The sequence below is a fragment of the Columba livia genome, chromosome 7 (assembly GCF_036013475.1).
Source record: "Columba livia isolate bColLiv1 breed racing homer chromosome 7, bColLiv1.pat.W.v2, whole genome shotgun sequence".
NCBI classification, from domain to species: Eukaryota; Metazoa; Chordata; class Aves; order Columbiformes; family Columbidae; genus Columba; species Columba livia.
In genome coordinates, this window is record NC_088608.1 from 20,573,582 (window position 1) to 20,587,569 (window position 13,988).

The window sequence follows — 13,988 nt, forward strand, 5'->3', positions numbered from 1 at the left end:
ATCCTGTGTCTTGCAGCTGTGTACCCTCTGCATGTCCTCACTGGGCTTTGCTGTCCTTGTGGACGAGCTCTGGTTCAGGTCATGTCCCCGTTCTTCCAGTGCATGTGGAAAACATAAGCAGTAAAGGAAGAAAAATTTATATTCCTGTTTATAAAATACCAGATTGAAGCAGAAAAAGGGTAATGGGTATAACATCAATACTAAAATTCTCTTCTCTTTTTAAAATCTGGACAAACACTGTATCTGTGCTTTGTTCTGGATTTATCTAGGTTGTTTGTTAACAAGACATATCATTTTACGAATGGCATTTAAGCAAACCCAGCCGATTTGCTTAGATTTAAATGAAGATCAGCTCAGCATGAAGCATGTTGGAATTGATCCTTGTGGAATTTTTGTAGCTGAAACTTTTTAATCTGCTTTTGACTTTACCATTTTTCTTTTAAATTAGCGTGTTTAGGGAGCTGCCTTTCTATTGGAGTTATATCATGGCTATCTCATTCCTTCACTCAGCAGGAGAAGAGCAAAACAGAAGTTGAAAGATATATCTGTGTTGATAATTAACCAAACAAAAAACTACACCTCCCCAAATAAATAAACAAACAAACACCCCCCCCCCCAAATCAAGTCTTATTTCAGAGGAGACTAACTTTGCAAGTGCCCAGAAAATCCATTTGAAACAATTTTTATTTTTGTTTGTTTAGTGAAAGTTTCTTGATCTTGCTGTTAATGGTGAAGGCTGAGCTTCAGTTCTTTTGTGAAAGCGTGAAGCTGATGAAGTTATTTCGTTTCTTTTATGTGTTTTTATGCCACCTACAGTACCCTCTGCCCTGTCTCTACTTATTAGTGTTTCCTTGTAGGACTTGGTAAAATTAGCTTGAATACTGGCTGACATCCCCTGTACTGTTTGTCTTAGGCTTGACTCTTGTCTGTATTTCTCGATTTCTCTTCAGGAAGTTGTCTGAATTTATTTAATAGAAAAGACTGTAATTTGGGGTTTTTTTCAGCTTTTTGGTACAAAGCATGGTAGACATGGATGCCACAGTTCTCAGCTCCTTTGTTAGGTGACTAGAAGTGCTTTACAAATCCTTAGAGTTAAAAAGTAAATTTCTGAAACCAAATTCTATGAGCATTTTGTTAGCTGCTTCAGCCGTCTGTTTGGTTATCCACTCACAGCACTGGCCAGAACTGATTTGATTACGTCCATGTTGAACTAGAGAATACAAATCTCGCTTCTTCGTTTGTCGTCTTATAGTAATTTAAAAGTTTCCAGTGCAGCTAGATTACAGTGTAGTTACATATAACATATACAGATCTTATATACTTCTGTTTCATGACAGAAAACTGGACTGCTCAGCACTGAAACTGGTATTGTCAAAGCTCTGAACCCCAAAGCAGTGCCATTGATTTGGTTGATGCTGTGGAGCTAGTGGTATGGTTGCAATCTGCAGTCAGTCCAGATTGCGACAAAGCTTTTACACAGTGTAATAAGTTGCTGGTTTGTTTTCCTCTTATACAAGGATCGAATAGTGAGTTCGCTGATATACTGCATGAGTCTTTGGATGTATGACCTCCCACCTCCCTCATAGATAGTGACCCAAATGATTTTGGGCTATAGAATTGGCTTTCATGTGGGAATCTTATCAATATATCAAGGGTTTTTCTTTGGAAAAATAAAAAAGCCAAGAAAAACAAGGAGATCTGGAATCACACATCTTTCTTTACCAAATGCTATTGCTGTAACCACTGTAACATTGCTTAGGACTTAATTCTTTTTAAGTGGCTGTGCTATCTTTAAACGTAGCAATTGTAGCTCAAAACGGTGCTTAAAATGGGACTTGTGTGTGGATAAGAATTCCATGATTTTTAAGAGCTTGTGGTTACTCAGCTCAATAAACGTGGATCTACTTCTTAACTACTGAGTGTGTTGTTTTGGTCCCTGCTGGAAAATGGAAACGAGTCTTTTAAGTGAAATTGAGTTATGTAGTTGAAAAAAGATGGCAGAAGTTCATACTGTTTATATATTAATGTGATTCCTATACAGACTTTGTAGCTCATGGGGATGCCAGAGGTGGAGTCATAGTTACAAATAATACATTTTTTTAAAGGAGTGCCCTGGTCTTCTTTGAGTGTATGTGGTGTAAGCTATATAATTCATCTCTAAAAGATATCAGGGGCTTCCAGTTTATAAACTGAATGAACTTATTATGGATTGATGTTCGGATCTGTGACAGTTTCGTATTTTAGCAGAAGAAGTTGAAGGAAGAGCAAAGTCTTTGAGGCATGGCTCAGTGCTGTTTAAACTTTATGGTTTAGAAAATTAGATTGACTGGGCAGCTTCAGTGCTTGCTGCCTTCCAGGACTTTGTTTGAATTTCCGCTGTGCAAAAGCAGTCCTGAGGCAGTAGCTACTCTGGAAACTGATTTATGGAAAAGGCTGTGTTTGGAGGAGAGTATTGTGCTCCTCATGTCTGCAAGCTGCCCCGCTCTTTTCATTAGTTGGTGCTACTCTAGGGGGCATTCCACTCATGCTTTTGTTCTATCCTTTTTTTTTCATGACATGAAAGAAAATCTTCTGTTTCATGTGCACTGCGGAGTTCCTTTCATCCTTCAAAGTGATGTTACTTATTTTGCAATGTAGTCGCCTGTATGAGCTTGCTTTTGAGCTATAAGGCTAGGTATTGTTTTTGTTGGCAGTTATAATGTTTGTGCATCTACCACATGACATTGATTGATAACAGTAATGAAATAAATAACTGAAGGATTTCACTTGTTTTCTTTCTTCACTCTTCTGTTTCTCACAGGTTCATTGCTAAACCATGTGCCTTAGGCCTTAAAGTCCAAGCCAACGGACCACAGAAAGCTCAACCTAATGCTATTCTGGAAAAAGTTTTCACAGCTATTACAAAGGTAAATTATTTAGCTAAAATATTTACCTTATGAAGTGGGATATGGCACTAATAAACTATGGCTGAACAAAACAAAGCTAACTGCTAACTTTTCTGTTCTGTAGCATCCAGATGAGAAGAGGCTGGATGGCCTCTCCAAGCAGCTGGACTGGGATGTTCGGAGCATTCAACGTTGGTTTCGACAAAGACGCAACCAGGAAAAGCCCAGCACTCTTACGAAGTTCTGTGAGAGCATGTAAGGATGCACGTTCTCTTCTTGAGTCTTGTTAAGCCTGTGTCCTCATCAGTTTTCCCCTTTATTCTTCACAGGTATTTTTGTAGTCTGGTAGAAAAGGATATAAATGGGCAGAATATAACTTCTTAAATGAGAAAAACAATCTTCTTTTTTCCTGAAGGAGTAAGCTTGTACTTCTTGTGTACTTACAGTGGTGGAAAGCTTTCAGAAATAAGGTGGTTGTGATTCTATACTGTCAGGGTGCCAGCCTGATCCTTTGAAACAAATACCCTGATGTTAGAGTGTGGAGGTGTCCTCACAGCACAATCGTCAGCTGTATAACCTGACAGAGATCTGAGATGGAAGAGTAAAGATAAAAGCCAATTGGGTTGTTAAAGCCCTTCTTTGTTTTTCTCATCCCAGGCTTGTCCCCTTCACTAGCCCATTTTCTTGGGTGCACTGAACTCTGAGAAGCTAAAGGCTCCTACAGTTTAACTAGGAAGTTATTTTTCTCCTGCTAGCATTTACTTCTAAGGAATCTTTCCCAGCACCCAGCTGTTCTTCAAACTGCTTATCTACCTAAAGGTTGTTTTTCTAATTAGACTCTGTTGTTTTTAGTATCTGAGTTACTTTTCCATGTCAGCTGGATTTAACACACTAATCTACATTGAAAGAGAGTGGAAAGTTAACTCTGTTTTAAATATTTACGTGTTTTACTTAAAGGAGGACGGGTAGACATTGAATTTGTAACAAAACACAAAGAACACACTAGTTTAATTGAAAGAATTATTAATTCCAAGACTCAGCCCTCCAGCACTGTGGGATGTTGTTCCTTTGATGTGGAAGGTCACACGTTTAAGGCAAATTTTATGTGCTCCAAATCAAGAGACTTGGCAAATAATGCTGAGGCCAGGAACAGGTGTTGGCCTTATTACACCCATTGGTCAAGCGGTTGTGTTATTGCTGGCTTAAAACTCTTTTGTTAGCTTGAGAAAGAACTGTTAGGCAGAAATGTCAGCAGAAAGAGAGGAAGTCTGTTTAAGTTAGAAAGCAAATCTTAGTGAATCTTGTTTTCCAAGAGAGTGTGGTTGGTTTGTTTATTTTTTTCCCCTAACAATTCTTAAATTATTTCTTTAAGAAATTGCAAGTAAAGAAATCATAAAACCACGTCAGACTAGCCAGAGAGGGAGGGATGGGTGTGTTTGTATATTTATAAGCAACTTGTGCAATATATTGTTGTATCATTAATGCAGATTTTCTAAATGTATTTCATACTTTTTCCTTTTGTAGCTTTCCTGAGTGTTTTCCTTAAATTTTATTTTCCTTAAATTTTATTTTCCTTAAATTTTATTTTCCTGTGGAGACATAAAGGAAAGTTCATAATATGGTCCTGAATAAATAATGTATCAAAGCATTTTTTTCTAAAGCCAAACTGTGGATGAAATGTTATTCGAGTAGCAACTGATACTTTCAACTAAGGAGTGAATAGGAGGGAAATTAGAAGAGTTATGTTAAGTATATTGTCTCTCAGAGAATGAGAGTCCCTTTTTAATTTTAGAAGAAGGAAGATAAATTGTTTAAAGACGATTGTCCTTTAATAAACAGAGGAACTGAACTGTCAGAATGCTTAAATCCTTTCCTTGATATTTACAGCAAAAATGCACACTATTTAATATTTAATGAAGCCAGGCAGGGTCAGATTATGGATAAACCTAGTCATCCTGTTGCTGTCAGCTGGTGGTCTTAGAGCTACTGATTTTTTGAGGTAAGTGAAGAGCAACCTTTTTTCTACAAGGGTTGTAGCTGTTAATACATAGTCTTGTTTGCTTAGCTTGTAGGAAGGGCTGTGGAATCTTGGAAAAAAATTGAAACTGTATTACTGTTAGAGCTGACAGATTTGATCAGTATATTTGGCTGCTTCTGTAACTCAGGTCAAAGACTTCCTTCTCTTGTGTTACTGCCAGCACATTTGGGCTGACCTAGAGGTAGAAAAAACTTAAATGTACCATGAAATATAGGCACATATAGGAAAGCTATGGGTGCTGAACTTGGTCCTTTGTGGCATACATCATGAAAAAACCATGCAGATGAGAGCTATGAATGGAAAGTGAAGGTAAGGTCAAGCTGTAATGAATGTCATTAACGTATGCTGACAAAATTAAGTGCCAGCAGTATGTGTACTTAGTAGTAATGCTGATACATGTCCAAAAAGAAGCAAGATGGCATAAATAATAATAAGTGGATAGTTCGGGTTCTCTGTGCCTGGGGTTTGCAGAAGGTGCAGTGGGAGTTGGCTTTCCGTCTCCATACATACAGGCTGCTGCACGGATGTGGTGTTATCCCACTGACCATGTGTGCTTTGCCCTGATGGCATTTCCAGTGGTGCAGGGTGTGCCACCAGCCATCCTGTCACACATGCTGGATGGAGGTGTTGGCAGGCAGTCAGAATAGTGCTGGGAGGCCAGGGGTACCCATTTTTCCTCTCAGTATGGGTGTTGAGTGGTTGTCTAATTAAATCTCTTCATCAGAGCACTAAGCATGGTGCTTCACTCGGTGTGTTGGGAGCAAAGAAATCCTTCTATATGAGGTCTATAGCCTTTTCATGGCTATTGAGTTAATGGGGTGGCTTTTTTGGTGATGAGTCCGTGTATGGCAGCTGCTTCAGAGCTCTGGGCTGCATAAAGCACATGCTTCTGTTACAGTTGTGGGAAGAGGAACACTCCAAGTCTTCTGCAACTGGGATGCCAGAGTTTCATAGCCCTGACAGGGCATGAAATATGCCTTCATGCAATAAGCAGGCACAGAGTGGGCAAAATGACAGTGATCCACACCTACACCTTCAACTGTTGAACTGCTGTTGTCCTTCCAGAGAAGACTTCAGTTTTGCTGGCAACTACATTGATTGATTGTGACTTGGAAAGAGAAGTGACAGAACCCACAGCAAATGTGGAGCTGCTTATAAAAGAGCTCCAGCTCTTTTTGCATGGAGACTATTCAATTTACTGCTAGAAAAAGTGTTCCTTGGGCCCAGTGTCTTTCCCATGATGCAAAGGAGAAGGCAGCTGTGCCAGAAGAGCTGTAGGCTGTTTCTGACTGCCTTATCGGTCTTGCCAAATGAATAATTTGATTACTATCTAAGGTAGAGGAGATTCAATAGGACAAAGGCTGAAAGTGAAACTCAATGATAAACACCCTTGGCTGGGATGAATGGCACCCAAGATCCAGGTCCAAACAGATTAAACCAGTAACCAAGTCATTAGATTCTTCTTGTCCCAGATTTCTCACTTTCTCTACCCCTTCCCTTGTTTTTCTTTTTAAGCAACTTCAATTCTGGTCCTAAATGGAGTGCAGAGAAACTCCAAAAACCTACACCTTTTTTTTTTTTCCTTCCCCCAAATTGAATAATTCATCTGCTGCCAGCATTTGTCAGATGTCCTGGGTAGTAGCAGATGGTGGTTATGTGAAGAAAAAGGCAATGATAAAATTTCTTGTCTGTAGACAGCGTTTGTGCCACAGCATTGTAGTGAAAATAAACTATTTTGCATGGACCTTAACCAGCAATCACCCCATAGTTTCATGTGTCAATCTGAAAGACAAGGTGCCATTCAGTTATTGGAGCTGTGGAGGTCATTAATGGTAAGATTTCAGTGGCACCAGATACCTCCTTAAGATTTTCAGGTGTTATAGTGAAAATATATGAAATATGGAATAGGTTATTTTACCAGGTGATGATTCATGTCAGAAAGACAGTAATAAATGGGATGCTGGGGATTATTTTACTAGCAAGTCAATGGGTTGTTTCTCAAGGATTTGGTGATTCTGACATGAAACTTAGAGTTGACAGCAGAGTGTTTGTAATCACTAGAATAGGTACATCTACCTAGTAAAACCGGAGATCGTAGTGCTCAGACACTGCTGGGTAGAGTCTGCCCATAGCTTTTCTTTCTCTTGTGGGAATTTAGGCAGTTTTGTTCTTTTACTCAGCTTGAAAGATCCAGGGTGCATAAAGCAGAGGACAAAGTGGTGAAGTGAGTGTGCTGAGTGGACTTGTCTACTGCTGTGCATTTCTGTTGATTTTTTATTTCTTTCTCTTTGTCCCCATGGCACAGCCTAACATAAAGACAGGCTTTCTCCTGAACAAGAGTAGGGTAAAGACCTTGTGCTCTGTACTTTGATTATGGAACACATGAGAACACACAGAAAGTGGATTACCTTGAATCTTTTCTGAAGGTCACGTGGTTTCTTTGTTGATCATGGAGAGCATCTGCAGCACTTTACAAGGCTAAAAGTTGTTTCTGCAAAGAACTACCAATCTATTTATAGGCAGATGATACAAATTGGATCAAATGCTGCAATAACTCTGCTGGAGCATAGTTTTACCACAGAATTTATTTTTTTTAGTTGTAAAAAAAGCTAGATGTCTGACCACAAATAAGTTCCCAAAAATGCCTTGAGGAAGAATGTTGCATCTGAACGTAGTGGAATGGGAATTACAGGCATAGTATAAGCTAGTGGGCTAAAGCCTTCAAGGTATGGTGGAGACAATCGGGAGGATGTAACTCTTGGGAGACTATAGATGGTGACTTTGTTGGTTACCAGAACAGAATGCAGGATCCATGGATGTCTTTGTTGATGTCTGACATGTCAGAAATCTGATACTGTAGTAATTCCCAAACCACTTCCAGGTTCTTCCCAGTTTCAGTGTATTGCACTGCTGCTCACACTACCGATGTGTAGGTGTGTCCACTTTTCTCAAAGACCTAATACGAAAAGTATAGAAAGAGCAACCGTTTTGTCTTTTCTCTTGTTGTCTGGAGCAAAGGGAAGGAACCTGTGATACTTTAAGTTACTAGCCTGGGACTTTGGAATGTTATCATGCTCATGACTTGTCTGTCCTACAGCTATGTACATTTAAGCAAGCGGTTTATTAGAGACATTTACATAGTTTCCAAGGAGTGGCTGGCAGAAACATATGGCCAAGAGAGTTTTTTGCGTTTATGCAACAGTCTGCATGTGAAAACATGGAAAAGTGCAGGCAGAAAAGCCAAAGATTCTTTTTTCCTCATTCTTCTCTAAAAGAAGCTTGGATACTAAAGTAACTGTAAGTGGGGTGCCTTTTAGTTTTGGTGTAAGGGAGAGAAGAGTCTGTCTCATCTAATGAGAACATAGTGTTTCTCCTAAGGACTTGAAACTGTGTTTATGCATCTTGCTTTTGGGGAGATTTTATCTATCTCTAGCTGTATATATATGTGTGTACACGTGTATGTGTATAGATAGAGACAGATATATACAGATTTATTTTTTTTTTGCTTATCATGCACATTTGTGTAAAAATTCTTTTGGCAGTTTGCAACTTGTTGGCCATATTGCTTTTATTGACTAGCAGAGTAATTCCTTCCTACAAAATTATACTGGAAAAGTAACTATGCAAGGGAAAGAAATTGAGACAGCTGCTTGGTTGTTGGAATTCTGAACTGTGCTGATACAAATCTTTACAAAGTGCATAAAAGAATTTATCAGTCTGTGCTTTGTGTGTAGCAGTAAAGCACTTGAAAATAAACAGGCATCAAAAAGCTTCTAGCTCTGAATTTTTAGTAGCCTCGGGCCCTTTTAAGTCAGCTTCTAAAACACTGCTGAATACAATGATCTTTGAGATGCAAGCAAAAATATGTGGTAGATGGTATTATGGGTCCATTTAATTCTGATTTGTGAACACTGGTTTGCAGCTGCCTCAGTGCTACATGCAGTGGAGGACACACCAGTGCTTCAAAACCAGAAAAGAAAAGGAGGAGATGGGTCTGTACAGCCTGGCTATGTGCTCTGGGGAGAGTGTGATAGTTACTGTTCAAAGGCCACAGAATTACCCAGTCTCCTTTGTTTTCCTCTGCTGTTTTCCATGGTGCAGCAATGGCTGTTCCTCCTGGCAGTTCCACAGGTACGAGGCACAACCTCTCCCCTGCTGCTCTGGTCTGTTCAGGAGATCTAAGCACTGGTAACCCAACCAGCTGCTCGGTGAAAAAGAAACTGCTTATAGGAAGTTAGAGGCTTTTCTTGCTGTTATAATTCCTGATTGTTGTTTTTTTTAAACTGGGCAGATACTTGGTTCTGCTGATCCTTCTCTTTGTAACATCCTGCAGAGGGCCGTGTCCTGCCATGGGCAGCATGCTGCCCCCGGGTGCTCCTGGGACAGGCGCTTCTGTTTGCATGATCATGGGACAGCAGTCTTGATTGAAAGAAAAAGCATTAAGGAATATAGACATTTTCTGGAAGTCACTGTGAAATAGCAGCAAACTCTGCCATGAGGCATAGTACCCTCTAAGTCAGGGGTGTCAAACTCATTTTCACTGGGGGCCACATCAGCCTCATGGTTGCCTTCAAAGGGCTAAATGTAATTTGAGGACTGTATGTGTAACTACTGCTACAGCTGTCTTTTAAGTAATTACTATGATTTCTTTCTTCTGGAACACTTTGTACTGAAAGAGTTAATAGAGCTGATAAATATTTATACAGGTGAAAAAAGTGTGGCATTGACATGTTTTTCTTGCTGATCCTTAACTTTTTTACTTCTTTTCAGTATTTCAGCTAGCTTCCTGTGACCTTAAATGAAATACTCATTGGTGCTTCACAGAAACTGTTATGATGCTGGAGCAGCTATTTAAACTGTTATGATGCTGGAGCAGCTATTTTATATTTCTGTTAGTGGTGTCTGAAGAACACAGTATTGTGTGATGTCATTGAGGAGTAGGAAATGTGTATTTGTGTATACTTTTCTGTGTCTGGTTGTGATTTTTTTTTTTCCCCTTTTCCTGCATTATGACTTCAAAATAAAGGCAATTGGGCAGGAGGAGTAAGAGCGGGAGTATTTCTTCAAGTACAATAGCTGGGTTCTGTGTCTATAGCCCTGCTTTGGCTCAGGTCAGGCAAGAAAGGTGTTCTCCCTGAAGCTCCTAACTCAGAACACCACCATGTGAAACCAGACCTGTAAAGGGGAAGCTGGGAAAGCTGCTGTGGTTGACTTAATTTCTCTGAGTGCCAGTGTCAAGCTGAGAATTTGCCTGAGCTAACGATATAGCACCTGTCGTTTGTCTGTCTCAACCACATCAGTATTTCAGAAAACAACAAAAAAACCCACCAAAAACCCACAAGTCCTCATGATGTTTGGGAGCTCTGTTTCATATGAATGTAAAGTAGGTCCTGGGTCTGTGCTATCCAGTGTTCCAGCTCTGAGTGCTGTGGATGTGAACTGATCCAAACTAGTTGGTCTCTTGCAAACTTGTTGAAATGTTTCAGTGAAGATTCATACATCAGATTGATGATGTAGTGTAGAGCAAGGGGGAGCAACAGAGGCTAGCTCTTACACTGCCTGGGGAAAGCTGTCTTTAAAGGGAATGGAACTGTTACCGGTGAATCACATGGAGCTGGTTGCACATGGTTTCCCAGTGTGCTGCTAGGCTGGTGGAATCAGAACAAACTGTTCCATTGCCATTTTAAATTAAAATATTCATTAAAAGCAATGTGAAAGTATGATGCTTTGCAGATGCAAATAACAGCACAGTGGCTGTAGATGCTAGAAGGATTGTGCAGGAGATCAGAGAGACAATGGAAGAAGAGAGAGGGTTGCCTTAGTGCAAGATAAAACCATGTGGAAATCATGACTTGTATAAAGAAAATAAATGGGGAACAGCAACTGCCTATTTCATTGTGCAAGAATCAGGAGGTATTAAAAGAAAAAGTAAAGGACCATATTCAAAATTGAATACTGAAAACGGTTTTTCACACTCCAAGTAATTAAACAGGATTTCATGTTTCTTTTGTGGAATTCATTACTCTCCTGAGGAAATAATTCAGCAGTAATTTGTAATTGAAGACATTGTTTTATTTATTTGGGCAACCAGGGTATTTGGTATTGTGCTGATAAATGGATTTTATCCATAGTTTGCTTAGAAAAGTGTTGTGAAGACTAATCTTATGTCTTTAACAATGGAGTATCACACACACTGAAGCTGGAGTACAGGGGTGAAGAAGAGCCGTGTGAGCCAATGGCGATTGTGGCATTTGGGCACAGCAGGGAGCAGGGACTCAGGTGTCGGCACAGTCAGATTTGTGAGGCGGTGTATTGGGGCTTTGGGGCCAGGGTTTGGGAGCAGGGGGCTACAGAGGTGACTTTGGGGGCACCTGGCATCCAGCCAAGGTCAGCCCACAACAGGCAGCCTGGTGAGGGATGACGTAGGTTTTCAATGAAACATCAGGGGAGTTGGAGTATATGAAATTGTTCCAGAACAGGGAAGATGTGACCTTCACTGAGCACAAGTAGGGAAGTTGGCATGAGTCACAGATGCCAAAAAGGAGAATCTAGTATTTAGCAGGTGGCAACTAAAGTGTAGAGAGTAGCAAAGGCAGTCTGGCAATTGTTATCTATAGTAAGCATGTAAAATACTACAGTTTTATCACAGTACTGTTAGAGTTACATCTAAACTCTGGTATTGCTACGTTCAAGGACCTGTTATTCTCTTAAGACTGTTATATTTAATCACAGAAAAGGAAGAGAGATGTACTTGAATGCAAGGCCTCAAGAGAAGGTAAAAAAAAATGAGGCACTTATACTGAGACTTCCATCAGGGAAACTAGTGCTGTGCAAAAAGGCCTAGAGTCATGTTTGGGTGTATAAAGCTAAGATAGAAATCCTGCTCCTAGAGAGTAGCACTCAATAGCTCTGTACATTACCAATTCCTTTGTTTCATACTTGGGTAGGCTGAGTTGAATTTATGTTTCTCTCTAAGCCACATGTGAAGTCAATGCAGGAGAGGGATGAAGATTTTTATTTAGTGTAAATATGCTTTTTCGTATGATATCATTCAGACCTGGTTTATTGATGGCTTCCTGACTCCAACAGTAGGAGGGTAAGGCAGTACTAGTTGACTTGAGTTACGTAAAATATAGCAATTTGTAGCCTGAGTCCCTGGATGCATGAATAAGTGAATGGCTGGAAAGCTGTACTAATTTTAAAGTTGTGAGGGCACAGTGCAGCCACTGACAGCAATTTTAATTCTGCCTTAGCACTTACTCTCTGAATCTGGACTAAACACCTCGCGCACCCCTGCTCTCCAGCACGTGGCTCGCTCGGCACTCCCACTTCCAAACACAGAGTCTGGGCGATGGTGTCCGGCAGCTGTGCTTTCAGTTGCTGGGGGTCTGTGCCTCCAGCTTTGCCTCTTGAAGCATCTGCATCAGGCTCTGGACTAGTCACATTCCTTGGGTGTCCAGGCTGGATAAGGAGCTTAATTATACATCCTTTTATTATGCGCTTTTGTGCTGTGGAGTGCTCGCACAGGCTGGCGCAGGCTGCCCTGGCAGCTCTAGGAAAGGCAACTTCCCTGACCACGGTGTCCTTGCCTCCTGTTTGCCCTGCCTGTGCCAGACAGCTGTGGCACTGCTGTTCCACAGGGCAACACACTATAGTTATTGGGGTTAAAGTTCAGCCTGCATAAAAACATAGGGTGCTTGTCAGTCAGATTTTCCTGTTGTGGGTCACAAGGTGGTCACATAAAGCATGCTGGAGTACTGTTGCTTGTGGTGGTGGGGAAGGTGTGTGTGTGCGAGTAACAGAAGGGAAACCGGGGAGGTATGTGCAGTGCTTGCATCCAATGTGAAAGCTCAGATTTTGATGTGATGGGGGGACGTTGCCACAGCCACCCGGCCCCTTCTGATGGGGCAAGGTGGGAGGACGTGGTGTGGTGGAGCAGGGCATGCTGTGCCATGCAGTGCTCTAGGTGCACCTCTGCCTGCTGCCAGCTCTGTTAGATGAACACTGGCCGAGAGAATGAATGCTTCTCTGCTGAACAGTTACTCCTATGGCTGTGTTTACACTCTTTATTTAACTCTTCCTATCATTATTTTTCAATTTTGAATAGTAAATGGGTCTGTTTCTGCTCTTGTTGCCCTGATATCCCACTGTGTTGGAAAGCTGAACAGTCTGGTGAAAGGGAAGGTAGGAGCAGTCTTCTTGCAACTCCATAGTATGCTGCTCAAGAGGCTCCAGTTAGTTTGGGACTGGTATGAAACAGACCCCAGAATTGGGCAAGGTTGACATTTCCCTCATGATTCCTTTCCTACCATATCTGCCATGCTCACGTGTGACTCTGGTCTATGATGTCTGCTTTCTCGTTTTAATCTGGACCTCAGGACATCTCTGTGCCCAAACATAAGATTAGGGGAAAATTAAAACCTTGGTTAAGTGTCTAGGAATCACCAGCCTTCTTCCCATGCTGTTCTGCTGGAGCATGCCATGTCCTCAGACTGTGCTCACCGTATTTTTAGACTGTGCTGTAAGCACTTTTCATTTTGTGTCTCATGAAATTGCGTTTCCCTCGAATTGGATTACTTAAAACTTTGAATTCCCTGCCCTTACTGCCTTCTGAGACACAGTTTTTAACACAATTAATAAATTTAAATTAACTCATGTGCAGGTCCTTCAAAGACACCATCAGCTAACATTATCATTGCACATGAAGCAAGATTGTAATAAATTAACTAGGTTTCCATTCTCTTGCGGTTTGTGTGTGCTCATCATTATTTTATGTTATGAAAATTAAATAATTCTTTCCTAAGTTCTAGTTAATGTGAACACTAGTTCAAAATTACAGTCACAACATAACAATTTAAGGCAAGTAAAGGAAAACTGCAAAGACTGCAATAGCTGCTGCTTTCTTATGTTCCACGCCCCTTGAATTGTCTGGCTCTTGATTACGGCAGAGCATGACTGCCTTCTTTGGTCAGCCTTGGCTTTATATGAAGTTGCCAAACGCTGCAGACAAGTGGCTTGAAAGTGAAGAAATATGGAGGCAGAGCAGGGATTTTTCAGAAGAGCCA

General features: G+C 40.8%; 1 protein-coding gene across 4 annotated transcripts in view; it reads left to right on the plus strand.

Annotated features, from left to right (window-relative positions):
- CERS6 (ceramide synthase 6) overlaps nucleotides 1–13,988 on the plus strand; it is a 120,243-nt gene that overhangs the window by 34,772 nt on the left and 71,483 nt on the right. For all 4 annotated transcript variants that reach the window (XM_065069757.1, XM_065069758.1, XM_065069759.1 and 1 more), the window contains exons 2-3: nucleotides 2,801–2,906; nucleotides 3,010–3,140. In XM_065069757.1, the coding sequence (XP_064925829.1) occupies nucleotides 2,801–2,906; nucleotides 3,010–3,140 (237 nt within the window). The remainder of the gene's footprint in view (nucleotides 1–2,800; nucleotides 2,907–3,009; nucleotides 3,141–13,988) is intronic.